At 44.9% G+C, this 26,740-nt stretch overlaps 1 protein-coding gene across 1 annotated transcript in view; it reads right to left on the bottom strand.

Moving 5' to 3' along the window:
• LOC123023070 (probable E3 ubiquitin-protein ligase HERC3) overlaps positions 1 to 17,929 on the bottom strand; it is a 40,634-nt gene extending 22,705 nt beyond the window's left edge. Inside the window, exons 1-8 of the mRNA XM_044429436.1 lie at positions 17,834 to 17,929; positions 11,302 to 11,568; positions 6,722 to 6,881; positions 5,331 to 5,407; positions 4,636 to 4,857; positions 2,614 to 2,705; positions 1,800 to 1,930; positions 1,133 to 1,293 (exon numbers count right to left, since the gene is read on the bottom strand). Of these exons, the coding sequence (XP_044285371.1) occupies positions 1,133 to 1,293; positions 1,800 to 1,930; positions 2,614 to 2,705; positions 4,636 to 4,857; positions 5,331 to 5,407; positions 6,722 to 6,881; positions 11,302 to 11,527 (1,069 nt within the window). The 5' untranslated portion in view covers positions 11,528 to 11,568; positions 17,834 to 17,929. The remainder of the gene's footprint in view (positions 1 to 1,132; positions 1,294 to 1,799; positions 1,931 to 2,613; positions 2,706 to 4,635; positions 4,858 to 5,330; positions 5,408 to 6,721; positions 6,882 to 11,301; positions 11,569 to 17,833) is intronic.
• Between the last annotated feature and the right edge of the window lie 8,811 nt (positions 17,930 to 26,740).

The following is a 26,740-nucleotide window of genomic DNA, read 5'->3' as shown; positions in this document are numbered from 1 at the left end:
GGCCGTTAATGTCTCCCTCAGCTGCAAGCAGAAGATGCCAGGACAGAACTATTACTGCTATCTCGGGTTCAAGCACACTTGTGGACAAGGTCAAACAGATGGAGGCAAAGGAAGAGACATAAGGAGGACCCTGAAGGGACACCATGGGTCTGAATGCTCCAGCACTGTGGTCACAGTGGCCAGTCAGATGCCCACAGGAAACCCATGAGCAGCCACTCAATCATGTTCTCCAGCAACTGCTGAGCACAGGCATACTGCCTCTGATACTGGAGGTAGCATCTAGCTAATCAGGACTAGGAGCCACTGATGGTCTTCTCCTCCAGGACTGCCTTTTGAAGTCCTCCAAATGGGCAGTCATCACTGAAGAGGCATGCTATTCCTGCCTGATGTCCAGTTAATGAGAGGGGAATGTTCTTGGAGAGGCTAGACTCCTCTCAGAAAAGTCCATGGGGTGAAAGTTAAAGCTTACCTTCTTGAATATAGAATTTCCACACATCAGCTTTGCCACCTCATTTTGATGAAGGAAGCCAAAAGCACAAACCAGTTTGGCTTATGTAAGACTGCTGAACTTACATTCAATGAGGGAACAGGGGAAGGACTCCCTCCAAGGTGGAAATGTTTCAAAGTTTAAAAGCAGGATTTATCTCATGCTTTAATTTTCCCAAGTGAAGTGAGATGAAAGTATCCATACATCACATGTATGTACTTCTTCAAAAATAGGGCTCTAAGGTCTCTTGAACCCCAGACCTTGGTCTTTCCTGATGAAGACAAGGATCAGACTGATCTTTTAAGAGGAGGACAGTCGGTATCTATTCAGGGGCCAGAAGGCCAGAATACTCGATCCACTGAGGAGGAATTCCAAGCAGAACCTCCACTTTTCCAGTCTTGCACAAGTCTGAGGCTGCAAAAGCAGCAAAGTAAGGGCCTCTTAATTGTCCAGCAAGCTCTTCCAGAGGGGATGAAGCAACCCTCACTGCAAACTGTGGGTGTCTCTGTGAAGCTTCACATGGCTCTAGCTTGCTGCTGAGACATCATCTTCCTAGGCTCCCATCTGGAGAGTGCTCTGGCCAGCCAAGCTTACTCTGAGCTCCATCCATGGTCTTGATGGAGTTGCTTTTCTAAACCCACTTACCTGCTTTACTAGATAATCGCTCATTATGAGCTGCCCAATGGCCTTTGACTGGGGAAGGACATTTAAGATTGAAGGTTTGCCCAGTTCCCAGCTGGCCTTTGGTTCCACAGCCAAATGCATAGATAATTCCAGAAGAAGGCACAAAGGCAAGAGTGTGCTGCCTGCAAATAACAAAATCAATACATTACAAAGTGTGTGAGATTTAAACATTTTTCCAGTGTATAGTTGTTCTTTCTAAGAAGGCATCCACACAGTCAGTATATGTTTGAACAGAAAAGAGTGCAGCACCTCCATCTTGCTGGCTACCCACGTTCTACTTTTTTAAGCCTGTAAGGGAGCCATTTTTCTGCTATGTACTCTTATTTTTTTTTGGTAAATCGTGTGGCTGTGAAGATGCACTTGGAAGTTTGTGTACAGTACCAAGACTGTGCTGAAATATGAATCTGCAGCTTCTGTGGACATCATGGAAGTCCCAACCTCACAGTAACAGTCATCCAAACTAAGATCAGCTTTGCACACAGATAAAACACAACATAGACAAAAGAGCATACAACACTACTCTCTAATTCTAACTGCTCATGGTTTCAAGTGGTCCAAATTTTTTATTGCCTGGACACACAACACTACCCACCACACTGGCACAGAAAGAACACCTGAGGTTACTCACCTGCCACAAGCAATCTGGGACACTTCACTGCCCATCAATTCCAGAACCCTTCTGGGGTTGACTTCATTATTCCAGGAATCATGGCCAAGCTGGCCACAGGAACCTGCACCAAAGGTGAACACCCCTCCACTCTGATGAGCAAAGCAGAGACAACAACATTTCCCTTTGGAGATGAGCAGCCTCTCACAACAGATGTAGCTCCCCATTCTGGTAAGGCAAAGCCACATTACTTCTGCTGGTTTCTTCAGTCCAAGCATGGGCTGCCATAGACGTGTCAACGCCACCTCTAGTGGTAAACCAGGTTCTCTCACCACTCTTGCCCCAGTGCATGCACAGAATTCTGGCCTGCACATCCAGCAGAATAAGGCTGGCATGAAATTGTGGAGTCTTCCTAAAATGGACTGCTCCAATTCAGAATAAAAGTAGGAGAAACCTAAATGTTACTACCTCCCAATCTAACAGAACTCGCTGTTAATCAATTTTTAAAAGCATTCAAACCAATGTCTTGGAAGAGGACATGAGAAGAACTAAGTCAAGCAGAGGTTACAAAGGATGACACTTTGGAATTAACTGACAAATTAAAAACAAGCTGATGTCATATGCCCAAGAGACACTGTACTCAGATGTGAGGGAAACCCACTGAGGAATTTCTCCTCACTATACAGCATGCACTGCTTTCTTTAAAGAGCTATTGGCTGAGAAGGGAGGAGGGTACCTGGCCAAGTTAGACTACAAAATGTGCCAATATCCGCCCCCCCCACACACACACACACACACACACTGCTGCCAAAGCTTATGCAAAAAGTCCCTTTACCTTTGTCAGGACAGCGGTGTGTTCATTTCCACAGCTGATATAAACAACCTGTTGTGACCTTAAGAGCTTCACATGGCATGGAGACTCCCGGTCTGCATGAGAGGGTATGAAACAGTTGCATCACAGGTATAAAGTTGCAGTAGTTCTAAACACAAGGAGCTTGCTGATAAAAATATTGATAATACCAGCACACTCAGTTTTGTGTAGGAAGTTACCAAGTCTGGGAGGCAAGGCTCGAGTGGAGCTGTTCTAAACTACCACAAAAATGGCTGAGAGAACGAACATAAGCTCTGCAGTGTCTCACTACTCAGCCCTGCACAATCGTGGGGCCCCCACAGAAGTGGAAAAACCATAAATATCTCTAGCTTCCTCTCCAAACCTTAACTCTTAATACAGTTGACCATACATGTACTAGATTGCTTTTCTTTGTCTCTCTCTATGTGTGTCTTCGCACCCAGTGGTGTAGTTGCAGCAACAGCCTCACAAATTTCCCTTTTTTCTTGTTAAACTGTATATACTGGAGTATAAGATGACACCCAATTTTTGCTTTGCTACTTCTGGTTTCAAGGGTTGCCTTTTATGCTGACATATAAGGTAATAATGTGTGGAACAAGCAAGCAGGAAGTATGGTTTTCTGAAGTATGGTTCAGAAAAATACTCATATAGCTATCGCATATTTTCAAGTCTATGCATGTCATCCGCAATTTTTCTCAGAAGGCCACAAAACTCCCCCGCCCCCAAAAAATAATCCCATTTAATTATTGAGGGCAAACTCGCAAATGGTTAAATCTGCAAAAGTTAAATATGCAAAGTCAAGGTTTGGCTGTGTGTGGTCTTGGAAAGGGTACTGGTAGCAGAACTGTTGTGCTGACGTGGCCCTGCAGGGAGTACTTTGCTCACTGCTTAGCTGCAAAGCCTGGAGCAGCTTGGGCAGTGAGGGACACCAGGCTCTTCTGAAGGAAGGAGAGGCAGGAGGTGGGGGTCCTAGCTTGCTTCCATCAAGCATCCAGCAAGCAGGTGGAGACTGGCTGAAATCACGGCTTTTTAGCTTAACAACTGGGGTATCTATCAATGGTCAGCCTCTATGACATACTTCTTAACTGTGCGCCTATCTTCCTTTGAAGTTACAGGGACCTGTTTGGACAAAGGAATGCTGGTGGAAAAACACAAACTGAGGCCCAGTTCAGAGAATGAAAATCCTCTCCAGCCAAGCACCCCTGTGGACACAGGGCCATGGCAGACTTAATGTCTTCCCCAGTGCTTTATTTCAGTTACAGAGCAGTAAAACGCAACACAAGAATAAAATAGATCAGTGCAACAAAACAGATAAAATTGGCCCAGAGTATGGTCTAAAGGCACATAAGGCATCCACCATGCTGAAGCTAAGCAGGTCTGGCCTGAGCTGGGGGGGAGACCACCTGGGAACCACATGTAGCCACCTTGAGTTCCATGATGGGAGAAAGATGGGATAGAAATATAATAAATAATACTAAAAACACAACACCAAAAAGTCATTAAAATAGTTAGGTACTTAACCTTAGTATGAGTGGCAAAAAAACCTGAACCTATAATTATTACAATTAATGCCCACTAATCTCTCAATTTATGTAGATTTATGGCAGGAGCACAACCATGTTGACAGAAACTGCTTCTTCACAGGGACTTGATCCAGTACTGCAGATGGCTACTGTCAATGCAGACACATGGGCCACTGAATCTGTGGCAGCATCATGGATTTTAAGTGGCTTAACTCGACCATGAGAGGGAGAGAAGGAAGCACATTCTTCAAATGGTTCCCCTTTTCTTGACTTCCCTTTCTCAATGGCTGAGCTTTTGCAGAGTAACAAGCAAAGGGTGGGAAGGAAAGCAACAGTCTTCTCATGGGGAAGGCAGATTCCGCCTAGAAACCATTTCCACCATCTTATAGCATTGGTCAAGTGTGAGGGAGGGAAGTCAGCAGTAAGTACAGGGAGCCTTCCATATCTTGACTCCTTATTGCAATGCACTGAAAGAGAGACATACCTCGTTCATCACTCAGTCCCAGCTGTCCCGAGGTGTTTTTCCCCCAACCAAATACTGCTCCTGAGAGAGACAAGGCGAAGCTATGTGCTCCTCCTGCAGCAACCTGAGCCAAAGGGATCCCATCAAGTGATTTGACACGCTGAGGACTGGACTGAGAAGGAAATTCTTTCCCGAGTCCGAGCTGCCCATGGTTGTTCTGTCCCCAAGCAAAGAACTGCCCATCTGAAAGCCAGAAGACAAAGGCAGGCCGCAGGAGTGAGAAGAAGAAAGTTCTTGTTATGAAACAGAGCAATGATGACACACAACTATTTTGCTGGGGGAGGCGGAAGGCTAACTGGAATGTGCGGGTGAGAGAGGGGAAGGGATACTGCACCCTGAAGTAATGAATCTGTTATTGATTCTAGTAGAGACTATGCTGGGAAGTCCCTGATTCAAATCTTACCACAGCCATGAATTTACTCAGTGATTGAAAACAAGCTGTTCTCTCTCAGTCACAGCTTTTCCTTGCAATGTAAGACAGTATTTGGATACTAACAGCCATCCATCTATCTTATAATAATAGTATAAGGATTACTCAAATAATGAGCATGCAAGGCTTTGAGGCTTGATGCATTTGGGAGATAATCTGAAACTTCAAACTAATGTTGCAGTCCTAGCAAGAATAGCTTAACTATTAAACATGAATATTACCATACCGGCTGCAAGAGCTAGACAATGGGAATTGCCACACGTGACTTGAAGTATTGTCTCCTGGTTCAGCTTTTTTATTAACCTAAAGAACCAAATATATATAAAGGTTAAAATAGGTGCAGGAGAGATACATAGGACTTGTTCCATCCAGTTTTATAACTTGTATTCATGGTTTAATTTGAAAAATATCGCAGTCAAGTGCAGGCAATGCACAAGTGAATAAGAGGAGAGTAATTATTAAGTGTACTATAACTATGACTGCATCCTGCATCAGTGAAGCAGAGATATTTAAATTAGGGTCCTTGGTGCATTTTCAGATGATTCTCACAAAACAACAGCTACGTATGCTAAAGAATAAACAGGTTTCTCCCACATTCTCCCACATTCTGAAGAGGCCATCTTTTTTTCATTTTATAAGGTACACTGAAGAGCAACTTGCCTCCACAGACATGCAAATGGCTGTAGAAGAATATTTCTATATTTCTTCCTACCCAGCTGATTCCAACAGATTTTGGGGCTACATCTGCTATGAAACAACAAATAAACTACAACAACAACAAATTAAACATCTGAGATTTAATATCAAGTGCAACTATCTACTTGGGTGTAAACAAAAGGGAAAAAAACAAAAAAAGGAAAGTAGTAAAAGGAAAAAGGTTTTTAAAAAGTTGTCTGCACTGAACAAGCCAATCAAATCCTCAGACAAAAAAAAAAATCACTAATCTTAACCTAACAATACAGCAGGATAAGGTGGATGTCATTATTCCACATGAACCAGTGAGGTCTATGCAAGTGTTCAAGTTCCCCAGCAAACATCCTTTCAGATGTTTTTAGTTTAATTGCAGCTAAGTTGCCTTTATTCTTAAACTAGCAGTGATTTAGAATATATCCAGGGCACAGATGGGGAACCTCAGCCCTAAGGGGCAAATCTGGCCCTCCAGAATCCCCTAGATAGCCACCCCGCTTTCCGTGGCCCTACCCCTTTCAACCACCAATGGTTCTGAGATTTCCCAACAAGTGGGCATTTCTCCGTCATTCTAAAAGGTTGAAATGTCTCTCTGAAGGCTTAGGCAATAGCCGTAACAGCTTTAAATTACAATATACTGGTATATTTTTGGTAGTTTTGGTCTCACTCATTTCCTCTTCAAACCCTTCCCCCTCCTGCATCTTTGACCACCTGCCCATGGCTGGAATATATTCTCTGAGGCAAGGGCGGAGAGATCCACCTTCGTCCAGTCTGGCTCGAATGTGCAGCCAAGCAGGGGCTCATGCATACAATCCTCGACACGTGAAAAGAGCAAGTTGAACACTGCCAGTGCCTGGAACCTTCCGCTGGAAACTGAGCACGGAATAAATCACACAGGGAGCAGCAGCATTTGATTGCTGCTACGGTTACCTCGGCACAGCCACGGAGTCTTCTACTGTGGTGAGGCCTAGCTGCCCATCACTGCCCGCACCCCAGGAATAAAGTTGCCCTTGGTCACTGAGGGCGAGGCTGTGGGAGTCTCCACAGGCGACATGGACGATGTGCTGATCTGCCAGAGCGTCAATTTGTTCTGAGGAAAGATGAGAAAATGTTGCCTGCATGCACTAAGTAATCAAACACCCGTTACCCGGGAGCTGCCGTTCAAAGCCAAGAGCGAGGGGAAAGGGAAGGAAGAAAGAGATGGGCGTTAAAATCTTCATTGAAAACAAAGCCTCATTAAAAACTTTTGCCTGTCTTGAAACAATACTGACACTGATGAGAAGCTAGTTGGCCAGGTGTCTTATGAATATTGCATTACATTTATATCCTGCCTTTTTCCCTTCTTGTGAGGAACGCAAGCAGCCTCCTCCTCTCCATTTTTAACCTCACAACAACAGCCCTGTGAAGTGGGTTGGGCTAAGTGTCAGTGACTGGCCTGGAGGAATGCAGTCAGCTTCACAGCTGACTGAGAACGAGAACCTGGATCTCCCAGGTCCCCAGTTCCACACTTTCACCACCACATCACAGTGGCTCTCATTAATTAATTTCCATGTAGCCTGAACTTCCTGCTCTTGCCTAATCTTGGAAGCTAAACAGGGCCAGGCCTGGTTAAAATCTGGAGGGGTGACTTTGCTGTATGATTCTATGATTATTGTTGTAAACTGCCCAGACAGGTTTGGCTACAGGTGGTATAGAAATGTAATAGTAATAATTAGAGAAAGGGTTGTAACTCCATGTGAGAATATTTATTTGTTAGCCAGGAATCAAAGAGCAACTTTCCTCCCAGTGTTTTTAAAATGTAACTAAGCCAGTCATGAATGAAGTGAAGGCCTTGTTCTTCTTCAGTGTTTTCTTCCCATTGTTATCAAGTAGGAATTTTCATGACCAAAACATCAACCTTTTCTAAAATTACTGTTAGGAATGGACAGTTTGTGTGCTTCCAGATGTACCCTCCTACAAGTCCCATCATCCCTTGCCAGCATAGCGAATGATGAGGCATAGCAGCTTTTGTAGGCTGAAACATCTGGAGGAACACAAGTTGCCTGCCCCTCGTTTCATAAAAGAAAGCTATACTATGTTAATTTCTGTAGTGTATCTCAAGAAAAATGACGCATTTGAAAATAGGTACTTGACAGAACTTTTGAGATGGAGGGTCCTCCAGAGATCATCTAGTCCTGTGGTGACGAACGTATGCCACACGTGCCACAGTAGGCACGCAGAGCATGCTTTATCAGCACACGAGCCAACTCACCCCAGCATCGCCCCACAAGCCAAATATTGGATAAGAGCAGACATAGGGTCCATGTGCATGCTCGAAAAGGAGTAGTGGTTCCGAGCAGTGACGTCACAAGCCAGGAAGGATTAGCCGCGACTCGTCCAAGATTTTGCAGGGCAGGTCAGTGCGCTGCCAAGGATATGCATATATTTGCTTGGACTGGCTGTTTTCAGGTTTTATTGTAGAATTGGCACTGTGCAATAAATAAGTGGGCTTTGGGAAGCAGTTTGGGCAATCAGTCTCTAAAAGGTTCACCATCACAGGGTTAGGGTGAAAAAAACGAGGTGTCCTGGCATGATTTTGATGGTTGCAATGTGTTGAGAATGGGCAGAAATGAAGAGCTGTGCAGAAAAAGCTACTCAAGGAAGGCTTTTTCAAAATTACATTATTTTCAATGAAACTTTAGCCGTCTATTAGGGTTAGGGGTGAGCACCAGGTTAGGTTAAGGGTTAGAAAAACTGGGTGTCCTGGCACGATTTTGATGGTTGCAATGTGTTTAGAATGGGCAGAAATGATGAGCTGTGTAGAAAAAGCTACTCAAGGAAGGCTTTTTCAAAATGGCCCTCTTTTCCATGGAACTTTAGCCCACTATTAGGGTTAGGGGTGTGCACCAGGGTAGGGTTAGGGTTAGAAAAACAAGGAGTCCTGGCATGAATTTGATGGTTGCAATGTGTTTAGAATGGGCAGAAATGAGCGCACCAATGTAGGGTTAGGCCAGAGGTGGCAAACCTATTCCATTCATGGCACAGCAGGCTCAGAGAACCCTCTCTGTTGGCTTATGAGCCACGTCACCCAGTATCGCCCCTGCAGCTGAGCATCGGATAACAGTGCATATAGGGGCCATGCGCATGCTCAGAAAGCAGTAGCGGAGCCTGGCAATGATGTCACTTGCCGTGACTCATTAGCTGCAACTCCTCCAAGCTTTCGCATTGCTGTTCATTGAGCTGCCAAAGATATATATGTATATTTGCTTAGACCGGCTGTGAGTTGTGTTTTCTAAAATCAAATCTCAGTTTTCAGGTTTTATTGTAGTGTTGCACTTTGCAATAAATAAGTGGGGTTTGGGTTGCAGTTTGGGCACTCAGTCTCTGAAAGGTTCAGCCATCACTGATCTAGTCCAGCCTTGGCCAGATGCAAGGATATTCAGAGCTAGAGCACCACCAGCTTTCCAACTTCTGCTCAGAAACCTCTATGGAGGCGGACTCATTCACCCTGGTTCCATTGCTGAAAAGTCTGCTTAAAGTCAAGGAGGCTTTTACCCATACAAGTTTCTCCTAATATTCAAACAAAGTCTGCCTCTTGCAAGTTAATCTTACCAGGGCAGCCTCTGCTTTCCAGAGAGCAAAGCCCAATTTTATTTGCACGCCAATCAGGATAAACTGAATAATGATAATTCTGCCAATTCTACCTACTGCAAATGGCTGTTTTTTGTGAAAGATTCATGCAACAGATGTTTGAACTGGGGGAAAAAACCCTGGACATATAAAATACGCATTTTAATGCTGAGTTACCCTGATTCCCAGGAGGAGGGTCTCAACTTGCTAGGAGCCAACCAGAAATAAGCAAGAGGCTTCTATGCAGAAGGTGCTCCATTAGGAGGTTGATGTTGCCATTAAAAGCTTGTGAAATCGAAAAAAGCTGTTCAGAAGAACAGCTTCTCTTCTGTGTTTTAGGCAGCTACACAGATTGGATGATTCACAAGCAGATGGGAGAGCTCCTTCTCCAACCAAATGTAATTTTGGAACTAATAGTCTGTTCCTTTAATGCCACGGGATCCTACGCTGTAGGGAGAGGGGAACAAACAGAATTTTTTACAGAAGGACCTGAAGGCCTTCATTGAAAATTCCAGGATGAAGAAGGTTTCAGTCCTGGAAGAAAAGCGCTTAAAAGAGCACAAATAAAATGAGCACTTCATCTCATAAATCATTCACCTAATTTTCCTCCTACCATCTCTTTTATCTTAATTACACTTGCTGGGATGCATTTGAGATATGCTAAGGCAGAGTATTGGTGAAGTGGGATGGGGGGGGGGACTATCGCAGTGGCAGAGCACCTGCTTTGCATGCAAAAGCTGAGTCCTTGGAATTTCCAGGTAGGGATGGAAAAATCCCTGCCTGAAATGCCAGGCGGCCACTTCCAGGCAGTGTTAACAATATTGGTTTAGATGGGTCCATCACCTAACCCACTAGAAGGCAGCCTTGTGTTTCTGCAAAGTGGATCAACAATGCTTCCCCTAATAGCACCTTCAGTCAAAGGAGAGTTGGATCTCAAGCTGTTCTCTAAAACACCACATTTGCCACAGATAGCCAAGACAGGAGGACATAAAACCCTCAGGTAACATACAGTGACTCAGCTTGCATGCCATGACAACCGACGGTAGGATGTCACCTGTATTTCGTGGACATTACGTGCAAACCCAGCGGTTTCCTAGGTATAGTTTGTTAACTGTGAATAAACCACTCTAAGAATCCATAGCTTGTTCTTGGATTGTTCAAGATAGCTTGCTGTGATTCCTGAACCCAGGAGGCAATTTCCATGGACATTGACAAAGAAACTGCAAATAGGTTAATTTGCTACTTCAGTTTTCACTTGAAAAGTTGGCTTGTGGCATATGAAAACTGTTTAGCCTGGTCAAAACCCTTGCTGAAACAAAAACCCTTTCTTCTGACCGCTGTCAAGAGGGAAAGGGTTGTAGATCTCACATTTCTCAAATACCTAGACTCTCAGAAAATGGAAATGTCTTGGACACTGAAAATGGTCAGGTCCACACTTCAAAAATAGAGGATGAGATCCAAAAGGAGGAGATGTGAGCACCGCTCCTGTTCACAAGCTCCTGTGAGCTTTGTGAAAAACAAAGTAACACATTAACCAGCTGCAGGCTTGCTTTCTCAATGCCTCTGGATGTTGTCTACTGCACTTTATAGAAGACATTTAGTCAGAGATTGACCAGGCAAGATTTCATATTTGGACTAGATGGAGATGCATGCTGACACAACTCTAAAATACCAACCAAAATACATATGGGCAGGGAGAACAGATAATAAAATTATAATGAAAACATAGAAAATAAGATTAAGAATTATTACTATTAATTTCATTTCTATACTGTCACATAGCCAAAGCTCTCTGGGTGAAAGACAGAGAAACAGCAGCAGTAAAACTAATACAATCCAGCAGAGTTACATCATACTATTAAAAGCAGTGATAGCCTCCAAAGACTCAGAAAACAGCATACCTGGTTTGTTTCCTTCCCTCTCATGGCCTAGTTGTCCCTTGGTGATCAAGCCACATGTATAGACTCCCCCATCCTCCAGCAAGAAAACAGAATGATTTCCACCAAAGGCCACTTCTTTGACACTCTTTTCATGAATGAAGCCACTAGTCCTTGGTTCAGGGATAATAGTCTGGAAAGCACTACTTGCCCCGGGATATCCAAAAGACCAATATCCCCAACATAACATCTTCTCTTGTTTTAGCAAGGCATGTAGCTTGATTTTTTTTCCTGGGGGAGGAAAAAAGAGGGGAATGCATCAAAAATTAGCAATCACCTGCAGGCCAGACAAAGCAACAGAAAGTGAGGCCAAAGGAACCCATTTCCTGCCCAGTACTATCCCCATTCTGAATGCATAGGAGCTATTAGTTCTTTCTTGTGGCCTCCATTTCATGGAATAGTTATTCAAAGGATGTGCAGCAGCTTCAAAACATTAAGCCCTTTGCTGGGTCATGAAAAGCATTTATGTTTAGGGAGGCATTTCAACATGAGGTACTTACTAGCATTTACATTTACTAGCAAATGGACCCAGCTTCACACAGGTTACAATAGCTCTCAGTCTGAACAGTGAGGAAGGCATGAGTTTAAAGCTTATTCACACAGTTTAAGTGACGATTTAGTGTTGCATCCCAGTGTGACTCTTCGCTGCACTGGCCTCCTATCTAAAGGTACTCACTGATACAGGCATTCACAAACATTAAGGGGCTTTTCTATCAAGCTCCAAGGATAAGAGCAAAAAATCCCCGACACAGTCAGCTGAAGAAGGCCCTTTCAGTTGAACTTGTGCATCACGTAACAGTTACACACACATACACACACACACGGAAGTAAGAATGTCCACCATTTCAGTCCCGTGGCAAGGTCAGTCCTCTGTATCACATTTCTTCCCACACTACCAGAAGTCCTGATGCTGTGTGCTAAGCCAGCCTTGCTGAACCTGCCTTCCAGATGGGTTGGACTATATATATCTACAGAGCACCAGGCTTGTGAGGGCTGTTCTAAGCAGTGCAGTGATGCAGGACTAGACTCTAGATAAATGGTAAGTTAGTGCATTTATTGGAGGCAAGTTATGCACTGAAAGGTCATTAAAACATGATACATGTCCAGAATCCTATGGCTTCTCAGCATCACCAGAAGGACTGCAGGTTATTCTGGATTCCCAGAGCACCAGTTGGGTAGCCTCAAAACTAGGAAGTGAATTTCCAACCTTTCTCCCAGCTGGAGTGGAAAAAATCATGCCAGCTACTCTCAGAGGTCAGAAAAGCAACCTCAGAGAAAAGAGAAGGGAGGCATTTTGGTGGGCAGGGAAGGGATGAGACTGCAGAGGCACAGGGACAAGATACCCTGAGGCCACTCCAACCCCCTTTCCTCCCTCCTGAAACATCTTTGCTAGACAGGCAATGAGTAAAAATGCGAGGCAAGGAGAAGGTGGCCTCCACTGCTCTCTGGCCCTGCACAGGAGCATCCTAAACCTCCAGGTTCAGGGTATCCCAATCTGAAGTATCACAGCTAAACAAATTTGCAGGGCAAGCATGAAGTCCAAATTTCATGACATGAGTACTCAGAAATGTAAGATTGCTCCCCCACTCCACCACCCCAAGACCTGCCTGTTTACTGAAAACAATTTTAATAAATGATTATAAATGGCAATATAAAACTATCTGGGATAGAGAAGGCTTCTGATCAGAGAATGAATTAAAGTTCCTCAGCACCACCTGGTACATGTACAGGTATAGAAAACAGACTGAAGTTTTAAACACAGTAGGGAGCAAACCCCACCAACTGCAGCATGACATTTTTATTACTACTACTACTAGAGTCCTATAGTTGCCCATAAAACTGTATATTGCATGCTTCGCAAAACAAGAAGTAAAAGTTAACATTTTATAAAATATTTATGGCTAAAGTACAGCTTTGAAAATAATGAATTTACAAAATAAAAAGCTTATTGTAAAAGCCAAAGCTTACAGAGTCAGAGCACAGATTTTGTTTGTGTAAAATGCTGGTGGCAGGGTAAATTAAAAAGTCATCACTTAGCAAGAAAAGGACTACAGAGACGGCACCAGGCAAGCCTCTCTGAGGAGACTATTTCACAAAAGTTTGCCACCATAGAGAAGGCATCTTACTAGAGCCATTTTCACAAGGTCACTTGACAAGGGGCACAAGGCCAACTTTAGCAGCACAGAGGAAACTAACATTCCATTGAATATATATGGGAGAAGGTGATCTTTCACTATCTTCTGAGTAGGCATGTTGGCTTATACCATGCAAAAATAAAATTGAAGTCAGTGATAGCTAGAGCAAGTAGTAACTGAACTGTATGAAGGCAAAGAGTGAGTGATTAAAACACCAGTTTAAAACTTTGACTAACAGGTATCATTTGACTATTTGAGGCAGAATCTCAAGTTTTAATCCATACATGAATCCACTGAAACTGAGGATAGTTTAAGTTAATTAAGGTAAGTATTAATCAGCAGGGTCAAAAATTAAGAACATCCCTTTAAAATAAAGACAAGAGCACCCACACACAAAAAGAGAGAGGAAATATACATATATATATATATATATATATATATATATATATATATATATATAGAGCAAAAAGCTAAGGCAGTTTCAACTGGGTTTGATAGCTTAGCTTCTTTTTTTTTTTAACATATCTTATTTTCCATCCATTGTAAATCACTTTGTGAGGGGGTCTCCCTGAAGGGCAATCCACAAAAAGCAGACATGATAGCCACAGCTCAGCTTACAGAAACATACTCTCCTGTCTCATTTTTGCACTTCTTGGTTCATAATAATCCTTGTTTGTCATGCTAAACAAAAATGAATAATCCAAAATAGGGCAGCAAAGACATAACTCTCTCTTGCACTTTTTTATTACTTTTTCATCAACATAGCTTTCTGGTGTTCCAAGGTGCTTTTCATCCATATTGACTAGCTATACTCCTAATACAAGAACCCTGTAAGGAAAGTCAATACTATTTCCCGTATTGTGGATGAAGGAACACACACATCACCCAGTCCAAATGATTTTGCCTTTCTGATTCATACAAACACACAATGCCTGCACTTGTGGCATCAGATTAAAATCAATCACACAGGCAATGAGTATGGATGGCCATAGATTTGTTCCTGAAATAGCAATCTGTCTGCAGCAACCCTCCTTACCAAGGAAAATATCCATCGCTTCTGAACACTTCAGGCTTCTTACTAATATTATATCACATTTATACTCTACCTTTCTTCCTCTTGCAAGACAGCCAAGGATGTTTGCATGGTCCTTCTCCTCTCCATTTTATCCTCACAAAAACAACCCTTTGAGGTAGGTTGGGCTGAGAGTCTGCAAGTGGCCCTAAGTCACCCGAAGAGCTTCATGACCAAATGAGAGCTAGAACCAGATCTCTTGAGTACTGAGTCAAGGCTACCTCAGGAACTCACAGAAAAGGTAATATTTTAAACAGGGATCTCCAGCTGTACAGTTTATAGCCAGCATGATGGGAGTTGTAGTCCAAGGCAGTTGGAATGGTGGAGGAAAAGCTGCCGGACAACCTCCATGTGCTTGAGCAAATGTATTCTGTGGCAAGGAGGGGGTGGATGGAGGGATAAGACAAAATGCGGTACAGTATGCCAGTTGCAGACGGCACAAGATCTGGGAAGCTCCACTGCATTCTCGGTTCGCGGTTTCTTGGGCATAGCCTGTTCGTTTGTTCTCTGTTGGGAAAACACATGGCGGGGCAGAGTGGATGGATGCTGAAGCGCATCCGAGTGCACGCCAGCAGGAGCACGTACATCCAACAGGCGAGCACCACTTTCAAGCCCATGGAAGCAGCATGTGCCTCCAAGAGCACGTGGACTCACGCCTGCCTCCGCCTCTCTGTGGAGCTTTCGGCCAGCCAGGGAGCGACTGATGGCCTTTCCATCCGCGGCAGTGCCCCTTAAGAGCCAGCCCCACGCCAGCATGAGAAGCAATCACCCCAGCCTTCCATGGGGGAGGGAACAGAGTCAAGATGTAAGGCTTAAACACTGCGCCTTCCCCAGTTCAGCCCTGCTTTAAATACATGCGTGCGTTTATACATGTCAGCAAGGGTGGTGCTAAGTGCCGAAAAGATCTGGGCTACAGAACGAGAAAGCACAGTGTGTATGTGCTCATTTACATATGCTGTAGTCTGGGTGTCTGTTGCCTCTATCTGCATAAAGGGATCTGTGTCCAGGGGAGAGGAAGGCAATTGATGTCAGAAAAAAACGAAATAAAAACTTAGACAGAAAGATTCGGGGGGGGGGGGGGGGGGCGCAGGATGTGAGGCAGGAAACCAGCCTGGGAATCCAGCGAGATCAGATGCAACACATTCCCGGACAGCAGGATTATGGGGCAGATGCCCCCCCCCGAGATATCCGGCATTCCAAAAGAAAGCTTTGGGGCTCCAGACCTAGGGGGCTGCCTTTGCACCCCTGACACCTTCTGTTTAGGCTGGGCGGGGATGTCGAGAATTGCAGCCCAACCCGCTCGGGGACCCTCTTAATCTGAAATGCCCGCTAGGCTGCTTGGGGAAGGCCCTCCCGACACATCTGTGGGGTGCCGAGTTAGGGAAGGGCTGGCTTGTGCCACGCAGAGCCGACCTCTTCACCTGAAATGCCCGCCCTTCTGCAAACGGGCTCAGCTTTCGCACGCTCGCAAACTGAGCGAGACCATCCGGCACTACTGGAAACGGCCGCTGGTGGGAAGGAGCGGGGGGATGCACGGACCATCTTGATCCCATAGAGCTGGGGCTGGCTAACGGGGAAGCAGGACCGGGGCGGTGCTGAGGGAGGGGATGGAGCAACGTCATCCCCAGGCATTTCCCAAGTCCAGGAAAACTAGTCGCCATCCCCACCCCCCATATCTTCCCGTAGGAAAGAGCGTCCCACCTCCTGCCTCGCCCAGAGCAGATCTCCAGGGCTGACGTGCCAGCTGGACCAAGCAATTTCTGCTCTCTGATAACCCAGTACGTGCACGGAACGTGCAATTCTTGCACAGACAGACACACACACCCAGAATGAGTCTGCAAGGCCTTAGAAACATGCCTGAAAAACCAATTTGTCTAGCAGCATCTCTCCTCCCCACCCGTCGCGTCTCCATCACTCCGGGCTTAAAACAAAGCAAATCAGGTCAGAAAAGCCAGCAAACGTCTACAAAAGAATTAAAAAGGTCTTGCAAAGGCTGGTGCTGGAAAGTCTGAAGGTAGCACTTGCTTTTTCAAAAGCCCTTCCTACAAGGAATTGGGGGCATACTCCTGGAGGGAGGTCTCCTGCGGCTCCCGTTGGTTTGGATGGTTGTTTGCGCAGGAGAACGTCCCTTCAGATCACTCCCTACGCGATTTGATATTTTCGACGAAAAGCAAAAGAGAAACCTTTATGCAAAAGTAGCCACCCACACAGCCAGCTCGGGACCTTTATCCTCATTACATAAGAACAATTAGAGAAAGAATGGGGGGGGGGGGAGAGGGGGTTTCTGTAAGTAAATCCAGGTGTATCTTCCTCCTTCCCATCTTTCGGGCCTTTGAACAGCAATCTCTACACAAGTCTACTAAGCCCATAGAGATCATTTGGTACTTACTCCCAGATATTATTACACTAATAGCACACCTGTCTTCCAACTCAAGCAAGCGGCTACATGGGACTCCCTGGTGTCTCCCCTCCAAGCGCTGACCAGATCCAATTCCCTTAGCTCTACCGAGCTGCCTGCCTCATGTACCTGCAGACCATGCCCAGGTAAGATTGCATAGCAACTCTCCCCAACCTGGTGCCCTCAGGATGTTTGGGACGTCAGTCCTCGTTATTCCCTGCAGGCGTGGCCACTCGACAGGAGTGCTGGAAAATATCGTCCAAAACATCTGGAAGGCATCTGATTGGGGAAGTCTGGGGTACGTAATTGCTACCCATCTCCTCACTTCAGTACTTGGACGGCTAAAGTTAAAAAAAGGCCAAGAGAATTCAGTGCACCCATTCTTCCCCACTAATTAAATTAGGAGCCCTTCTTGTTCTTCTCCTTCCCCTCCTGCGAGAAGAGGGAAGAAAGGAAAAAGAAAAAAGGGGATCCCATACTAACAAAACAGAATGAAGCTGGCTGTAGTTTCTAGGAGGTTGCTTGGGCTGCACTTCTATTAAAATTGCAATTCTATATCCAAGCCTTCCCCAACCTGGTGTTTTCCCGATGTGCTGGATCACAATTCACATTATTTCCAAGAGCTGCCCAGATAAATTATGGGCAAAGTTGTCCAGCACATCCCGAGGAAGCCAGAGTGGGGAAGGCTGCTAAAGTCGCTTCGGGATGCCACCTTCGCAACCCTCAGCAGGCTTCCTTCCGTGCACAGGCGCCTAGGAAGGGGTTGCACGACCGCCGAAAGCTGAGCAGAGAAGCACACCCGTCTCCTCCCCCCATAGAAGCCTGCAAAAGTGAGCCGGCTCCTCCAAGAAGCGCAGTCCACGACCCTGAAGCCCCGTTTGGAATGCTCACCGGCTCCAGCTGTGGCTCCGGCTGCTGCACCCGGGGACTTCCAGATGCTGGCGCAGCGTCACAACAACAAGGAAGTTTTCCTTCCCCCAGCGAAGAGAGAACGCGAGCCCTCTCCAAATGATTGACGTGCCCCCTGCCCCATCCAATGGGAAGCCACGGAGCTTTCTCCATCACCACCAATCGCTGCTGGGCAGAGAGTGACGCGAAGGAGAAGTGGGCGAGACTCTCGTTTTGAGGCGGGGAGAGAAGACCCGAGGACCTTAACCCCTGAGGCGCCGCAGACGTGGAAGGAGCGGTTGCCTAGTCAGAGGGTGGATGGTGTGCAAGTCTTAGGGTTACACAGAAATACTCATCAGGCGAAAGTCTCCTGCGGTGCAGGCTCATCATATGCATGCCCCACTGTAGTCAGTTTACTGGATCTCCTTATAAAGGGAATTCATACCCGAATGATGTACAGCGAGGATATTGGATCGCTCACAGCCTAAGGGCCAGTTTTGAGGAAGCTCATATGGCGGCGGACGGGACCGAATGCAACGGGGCAGGACCAAATACTAGTTTATTTTCGCGTAAAGCTTTTGCTGCAAGAGGACTTTTAGCTTTTTAGAACGGAGAAAAAGCTATGCAAAAGCAAGGAAACGACTGACGGGAAGGAAGGGGTGGGTCCAAGAAAGGGGAACCTTTGAATCCTTGTTTGGGTTCAACAACTCTCAGGTACAGAAAGGAACAGCACAGAGGCTGCGTGGGCATGTGCATTGGGATTGCTGATAAATGTGCATGATGAGCGCATTTAAGGTTTATATAAATTCTTTCACCATAAATTGTGCCATGGGGAAAACTGAAAATTCATTTTCAGATGAATTTGAAATGCAGATAACAAGAAGTCTAACTCCAGGCCTCTTTCCGGCTAGGATAAAATGTAAATTCTTTAAAGGGGTTCTTTCCTATGTTTTATATTGCATTTATTGGGATGTGATTCATTGACAAGAGACAGACTGCAGGCATATACTCCTCAGAGAAAGCCTTATTGAACTCAACAGACCTTACTTCTGAGTAGACAGGTATGATTTGCCATGTAAAAGGAGCTCTTGAGCATTACTTGGTCCATGCATATTGTGTGTACATAGTACTCAGCAACTGATAGTATTAGCAACATTACAGCAGACTTTTTAGGGGATTGTCTGCATACAAGGTGTATGGAACCATCTTTTGATGTTATATTTGTTTTTTTAAAGTTCTTGGGTGTTCCTCAATGAAAGAACCACTAAGCACAGTAAGATTTGCTTCTGAGTCAGTATGCCCCAGAGCATAATGTAAGGCTGTAATTGTGTACATGCTTCCTACGCTTCCTCGAGATTAAGCTCTACTGAATGGGCCTTGTGACTGGACAGGACTGCACAAAGCATAGGGAAATTGTGTTTCTAGTTCTGAGGAGAGTCCATGACAAGATGCACAATATTGTTCTGAACTCAGCCTAACAGCCAGCAAGTGATTCAGTGGAGAAAGAAACCCTGCAGGTGCAGGGGAAGCATAGAAGGCAAATACTCTGGAATTAATTGGATGGCAGTTCATAGGAACCAGGCATGACTCACAAGCTGATAGAGGTGTGTGGGTATATGAGATTGCAGAGTCAAAAGAGCTACTTACAATAAACCACATACTTGAGGAAAGTCTCAATTCCCCTTTCCCTTCATCCTGTTGAATGATCTTTTTAAAATACTTTGTTGACTTGCTTGTTGGGCGGCATCCTTCAATATTATTTAATAAAAACTAATTACTCTAGCATTAGCATGTGACATTCATTTGGCTGTTACATACATTCAAGGGTGCAGGTCATGGGCTGCTGTGATATGTGCCATCAAGTCATCTCCACCCAAAGTGCCCTATTTATGACAGCCTTGCTCAACTTTTTGACGTTCAAGGCTGTGACTCCCTTTATGGAGTTAATCCATCTCATATTTGATCTTTCCTTTCTTCGTCTGCCTTCAACTTATCCTAGCAAGATCGTCATAGACTATGTACCCAATCATTTACTCAATTTATATACATGTATACATTTATTTACTGCATTTTAATCCACCCAATAACAAATGCTGGCTGGGCTCAATACAATTAGTGAAAGGTAGACTGTACAAGACAACGTAATAAACAACAGGATACAGAAGAACAGCTTGTACCCTGCAGCTTCTCTGGAAGTCATAAATACGTCCCTGGAAATCCCTTGCCATTAAGCACACACAGTAGCTTTGCAACTGCCAGAAGGAGGATGGCCGCTGTATGAATGAACAGTGCTACACTTGAGGAAATTAGGGCCCAGTTCTGGCTTGAGGGCTTGTTTCACATACAAGGAGATCTGACTGTGGATTCAACAAAAAAGATGGTTCTCCTCCAGAGATGCATGCCGTAGAAACGTAGGAAGCCATTCATACCAGCTCTGATGAGCTGCGGCAGCATAAGAGCATATTAAGAATGGAGTTCTTACAAAAACCCACTGGAGCAAACGGCCTTCTACAAAGAGGCAGCAACAGGCCAGGCTGTCCCGAAACGAGGGTGCTGCAACAGAACAAGCCCTATTTTGTATATCAACCTTTTGGGAGGATACCCAAAGCTGGCCTCAGAAGTAGAATAAGATGCAAATTGGCACAGAGCACTGCAGTCTTGTAATAGTTTGGTTTTGACAACAGTCAAACCCATTTAACCAAGACCATTTAAGGCTCAGTGAAGTGAGTTGAAACAAGTGCCTTGAACTGAACCTAGAGACGTATTGGTATCGAGGGAAGTTCAGTGGAATGACATGATCCTGTCAATCAGCTCCAGTCTGGCAGATCCATATTGAACCATTTCGAGTGCAGATCTACATACAGCCCCCTGAGATCCAGTTGGTGGCTGCTCAATGAAATATTTTCAGGTTCTGGACCGACTCTGCCTACCTAGGCTGGCCACTGGATCCTCTTTGAAAGGGATTAGAATAAGAGAGGCTGCTTAGGCCAGGTTTCTGGATTACTTAATTCAGTCTTGCTAGGCCTAGGGAAATCTTGCATTCCGAAAACAGCAGGGTGGTCCTGATGGACTAAAGGAACCTTGCCCAACCTCGCACCTCCCAGATGTTTTGGATAATGGACATTTGCATAGGGGACATTGGACATTGTAATCCAACATTTCTAGAGGATGCTAAATTGAAGAAAGTGAAAGTAAATAAAATGGATGCCAGTAATGGGATTGTCCAGCACACAGTGCAAACTGCTTGGAACACAAGTGAAGCAGCCAGTTTGAGAATCGGGGCTTCTGGATTGATGACAAGGATAAGAGCATAGCTAACAACTGGGACTGACATTCTCAGGCAACAGTGGGCAAAAGCAAAGCATTATTGAGTTCTTCTGAAAACATTCTATGAAATGTGTCTACATGGATGGAAGGCAATAGCAAAGCTGTGCTTAATGCACTGATACTGCTTTCCCTGGGAAGGTTTTGGATCCAGACTGTGGGTAGAATTGGATACCTCAGAGCCCAGTGCAACACCAGAATGATGTCAGAGATTTGGACATATCTCTGATCAGCATAATGCCTAGATATTTAGAAGGGAGTTACTGGGCTCTTTTTCCATTTCCTCCTTTCCCCTTCTCCTCTCCCTCTGCTGTTTCACCTGTGTTACTGGAGGTAAAAAGATCTTGAGGCTTGCTGCATTGGTTTGGTAGCTATCAAGGGTGATGCAAACCCGCTAAGCAGTATAGAATGACTGGGGGCATAATTCTATGCATGCTTAGCTAGAAAATAGTGGGGAATATGGCTAATGAATGTTGGGAGTTGTGGGAGTTTTTCTGCCTAAACATGCGTAGGTTTGCACACTAGGCATGTTTTCAGGTGTTTCAAATTATAGAGACTGGAGCAGGTGAGGGCAACATGGACCCTGCAGCCTTCATATTGCCTCTGAGGCCCCAACATTATTTTTTAAAAATATTGGTGGGTGGAGAGAACGGTGTGCATTGAGCTACAGAATGCCCCAAACATTGCAGAATGTTACAAACAACAAAATTTTGACCCTTGTGCACTTTAGCCATGGCAGATGCATTTTTAAAAAGTAAAATTTTAACTTTTCTGTTTTTCTAAGCACCCACATGGCAGACACTGCAGTGGTGGATGAAGCTCACCTCTCGACCCCCCCCCCCCCCCCCCCAATGCTGCCGACCCCTGGGCAGGAGAGAATTCCTGGAGAGAGATGTGGTGAAAGACTCTGGATAGCACAAAGAATGTATTCATTCTTATTCAATGTATTCATTAGCTGCCAACTTCCACATGTAATTGCTGTGATTCTTTTAGTCACACTGTACTGCCTTGATGGATTTTCCTTGATGTCCTTATGTAATCATTTAAACACACACTATTTCTTTATTGTCATCATTGCGTACGCAAACTGTTTAGTATGTCTCTTGAGTCTGAGACTGTTGTCAATGATTCAGCTTTACCCACCCAGATATGAATCACAGAGAGCTTCAGCTATTGTGTGGCATTAAAAAGCAATAAATAAATAAACCCAGATCAACAGCTTAATTCTGTATCTTACTTCTGGGTGTGTAATTCTGTCCTGTGTTGTTCTTTGGACTTGACACTACCTTTGACCAGAACTCCTGGCTTATCATGACCTGTAGCCCATGACCCGGGCATGAAATGCCCATTGGCAGGATGCAGGGCATGGGTGGCAAGAAACAAGGACAGAAGGGGAGGCAGGTAACAGGACCCCAAGGCAAGATAAAGTTCAGCACCGTGCAAAGTCCAATAACAAGCCCAAATCACGGTCGCAGAGCAGGCAGAGGCCAGGAGACAGGAGTGCATCATGGGGCAAGGCAAAAGTGTGGCCAGAAGCCAGCCAGAGGTCCCTGACTGAGAGACAGTGTGGTGTAGCGGTTAAGAGTCCAGGACTGGGACTCAGGAGCTCTGGGTTCTAGTCCCCACTCAGTCAAGGAGCTCATTGCAACTCAGGGCCAGTCACAGACTCATCCCGATCTACTGCGCAGAGCTGTTGTGGGGTTAAGATTGAGAGAAGGAAGAGAACTGGGTATGTTTCCTGGAGTCCCTTGAAAGGAAAAAGGCAGGATATAAATAACTGAGTAAACAACAGCGCAAGGAGCAGTGCCTTGGGGCTGTATGGACAGGTGAGATTCAGGAGCAGCAAGGCGTGGCAGGCAAGCAAGGAAGCAAGGCAGGTGGGACAAAAAGGACCAGGTAGCAAGAGGTGAGGTGAGGCAAGGCAAGAACAGGCTCTTGCGAAGGTCCGGCAAAATACAAGCCCAATACTGAAAGGAACGATATCACTGAGGCAGCTGGTGGAGAAGAGGCTGCTCCACAGGATTCCCAGGTGGGGCTCATCAAGACTGCAGAGCTACACCTGGGTCTGTGACTAACCCAGCAACTACCAGAGTTGACAGTCTGGTGCTAGGGCCAGCAGATGATGGCCTGGAGCCGCCCACATCCTGACACTCATTGAAGAGACACGATAGTCTTCAAGGGCAGCCCCAAACACATTTTTGAAATGTAGTTCAGTCTTAAGCATGCTTGCTTGACATGTTTAAATCCCACTGAACTTACTTTCTATGATGTTAGGTTCACTATATGGATTGATTACAAATGTAATATTAATTCATTACACTAATATCCTACCTTTTTCCTCTTGCAAGAAACCCAGGGCAATGCACATAGTCCCCCCGCCCCTCTGTTTTATCCACACGTCAACAGCCCTGTGAGGTATATTAGGTTGAAAGTCAGTAACTGGCCTGAAGGGACCCAGTGAGTTTCATGGCTGAGCGAGGTTTAGAACCTGCATTTTCTGGAGGCCAAGCCCAATGCTCCAACCACAGTATTTTCACAGATACTGATGGGAACAATTTGGCTGCAATCCAATCTGAGAGTCTCTCTTCACACCCACATGCCTACATATAGCATATTCACTTAGCCTCATGTATATTGCCTTTATTTCTCCTTCAGTAGCCTGGCATTTATGGATTTAAATGACCAGAAGAATTTTTTTTTTTGTCTTTTTGGGTAAAGCTATACTTGATGAACCACAACTGCTTGCAATACCTCACTAATGGTTCAAAATATACGTCAGGAGCTGCAGTATGTGAAATGTCAGGTCTTCATTATATGGTTTCTGCTGCCCATAAGTATGCATTTACATTCAGCCAGTAAACTCCTACAGGCCCTGGGAAGGAAGCTAAATCCTAAAAAATGGCATTAATACCAACTCACACTAATCTAGTTTTAACCAGGCACCCCTAAACAGAAAATCAGGATGAGTGATTTATCTCGGCTAGGATCCAGAAAACAGTGATTGTCCCTGATATATAGTGAAAGCTGGAACAGCATACACCAGAACCATCCAAAATATTGTTATGCGTTTACTAAAGCATAATATTCACAATGAATTAGTTTTGAGCTGCAATAAACATGTTAGCAAGGCAAGGATTAAGCTATTCCAACACTGTTCTAGGAGAAAAAGAGTTTCTGTCTGTTCAATGTGTTTACTAAAGAAGCAGTTCTCACAAGAGCAGGGATTAGTGAGCAGGGTTTAATGGCCTGTAAAGTTTCCCCAGGCAAGCTTTATCGCCATGTGCCAGCCGCCTGCATCACATCAGACTAGGAGGAAACAGTCTTAACCTGTAAATAGACCTATAATCATTTAAGCTCTGATAGCAAAACCAGCAGTGTCTTAGGGTACCGTAAAGGCTAGCAGAATTAATATGGCAAAAATAGACAAAGCTTTCATCAAATCCCATTCCCATATTCCTGGGGTCCCTGCAGGGTTCCTAGGAGCTTGTATTTCCCAGCAGCCCCTATAAGGTCTAAGGACCTCCATTGCTTGGTGCCCTTTAAGTCCTCCCATTCCCAGATCCTCACAGGATGTCCAGTGACCCAACCGTAGCTTTTCCAGCAGTTATACTCAGAAGCAGAATGACCATTCAAATAGTACTCCAGGCATATTTTGGTCCACAGAGTTTTATCTCTGATAACACATGTTGAAACAGTGTCCTGGCATGCGATGATGACATTCCCTCGTGACCAGGAAAACTCTGCTCAGTTTGCCTCAATTTGCTCAGAACTTTTCTGAGAAGCTAGGAAATACTCACTGTAGTTCTAAATGCATGGGGTCAAAGTACATCCTTCAATCTTAATTTGTTGCTGTATCTGGGGTGAGGAGATAGTGGAATACATTTTGTCCTGGAATGGGAGACTGACTCTCCAGGAACCAGAGCCTTGCAGTCCACGAGGGAAGAAAACACAGATAAAAATCTTGGGCAATGTCTAATGGCAACAGTATTTGCTGACACACCCATTTCCAGCAATAATTAATACACTGATTAATGGTTTTGCTGTTACACTAGAGTAGTTTGTTCATACCACATAATTTATGTTTGCAGTTGCATCTTATTGGATGCTGTTCCATATAGTATAAACATAATTTATACTGCACCATCAAGTGTGCAGGGTCTTCACTGAAGATTTTTGTATTCAGGCAAGTTTGGGACAAAGGCTTTGTCCTACCCTCTTGGCCATTCATGTTGGCTTTATCACAGCCTTTTTTTTGGGGGGGGGGTGCAAATGATAATTTGATCAAAGGTTTTCTAGCATTTTAATGCATTTCTGTGCTTCAATTGCAGGAGTCATCCGCTGCCGACCAGCAGGAGGGTAAAAAAGATAGGGTCTGATTAGCTGTCAGGAGTGGATAACTGTTCTCCCAAAGCGGGGATCCTTCAGTTAACTGAATCAAACAGCCTTGTTTTCATGGGTTGGAAGAAAGTTCTGTCCATGACTGCTAGGCTTAAAGCCTCAGAACGGCTTGGCGGGAGAGGACCAGATTCCCATTTTGAAGCCTACAGATGCTACAAATGCTGAGAAAGAGAGTGAGTGAGTCCTTAACAGGAGAAGCTCTCTTGAGTGTTGGGCTTCCAACAGATGCACTAGCCCTGTTATTGCAGATAAAGCACCTGAATTTATTAATGACACATAGCATTAATAATAAGGAGCCCTTCATGACGGAAGAGCTGGGGCAGATGAGGTGTGGTTACTGCTTATCCTCATGCAGCAGCTCATGTTCAGTTGGGTTTTGGTTTCTTTTTTAATAGGCCAGTGCAGATTATCCTGCCTTGTCTCCTGTTGTGAGGAACCCATGGCAGCTTACATAGATCTCCTCCATTCCATTTGTACCTCACAACCACAACCCTGTGAGGGAGGATAGCCTGAGAGTCCATGACTGGCCCAAAATCACCCAGTCAGCTTCATGGCTGGCTGGAGAGTAGAACCTGGATCTTCCAGCCTGTCTCTCATTCTCTCTTTCTCTGTGTGGGAAACAACCTGGAGATGGATGGTTTAGCCAGACAAGTACTGGTTAGTTTAGCTAGACAAGTACTGGTTAGTTTAGCCAGACAAGTACTGGTTAACCATTTGTATATACAATATAGAAATGACCCTTGGGTGGTATAGAAATGAAAATACTATCACACATGGTGCCTCTGGCTTCCCCTTTGAGATCTCAAAGTATACCACCACACTTTTATGCATGTACCTAAAAGTTCACTTTTCCTGAGTTTTTCAGACAAATATTTGGCTTCCTCGTTGAGAGGACAGATCACTCAAAAATATGGTGTATTTGTCTGATGTTCAAATTGCCTCCGACAGCGGAGGCAATCGGCCTTGGAGACAATAGCTGAAAGCGATCAGTGTAGCATTCTCAACAGCTCCAGGGTGGACCAGGGTGATGTGAAGCTATGAACTGGGGATGCAGGAGATCCTGGTTCTAGTCCCCACTCAGCCATGAAGTTCCCCTGTGGTTTTGGGCTTGTTCCAGGCCCTTGGCCCTACCTACTTCATGGGTTGTTGTTGTGAGAATGACTGGGGCTTTGCAGGCCACCTTGGGTT

The sequence above is a fragment of the Varanus komodoensis genome, unplaced genomic scaffold (genome assembly GCF_004798865.1).
Source record: "Varanus komodoensis strain SLA01 unplaced genomic scaffold, ASM479886v1 scaffold2, whole genome shotgun sequence".
NCBI lineage: Eukaryota > Metazoa > Chordata > Lepidosauria > Squamata > Varanidae > Varanus > Varanus komodoensis.
This window is presented reverse-complemented; position numbering and strand designations above follow the sequence as displayed.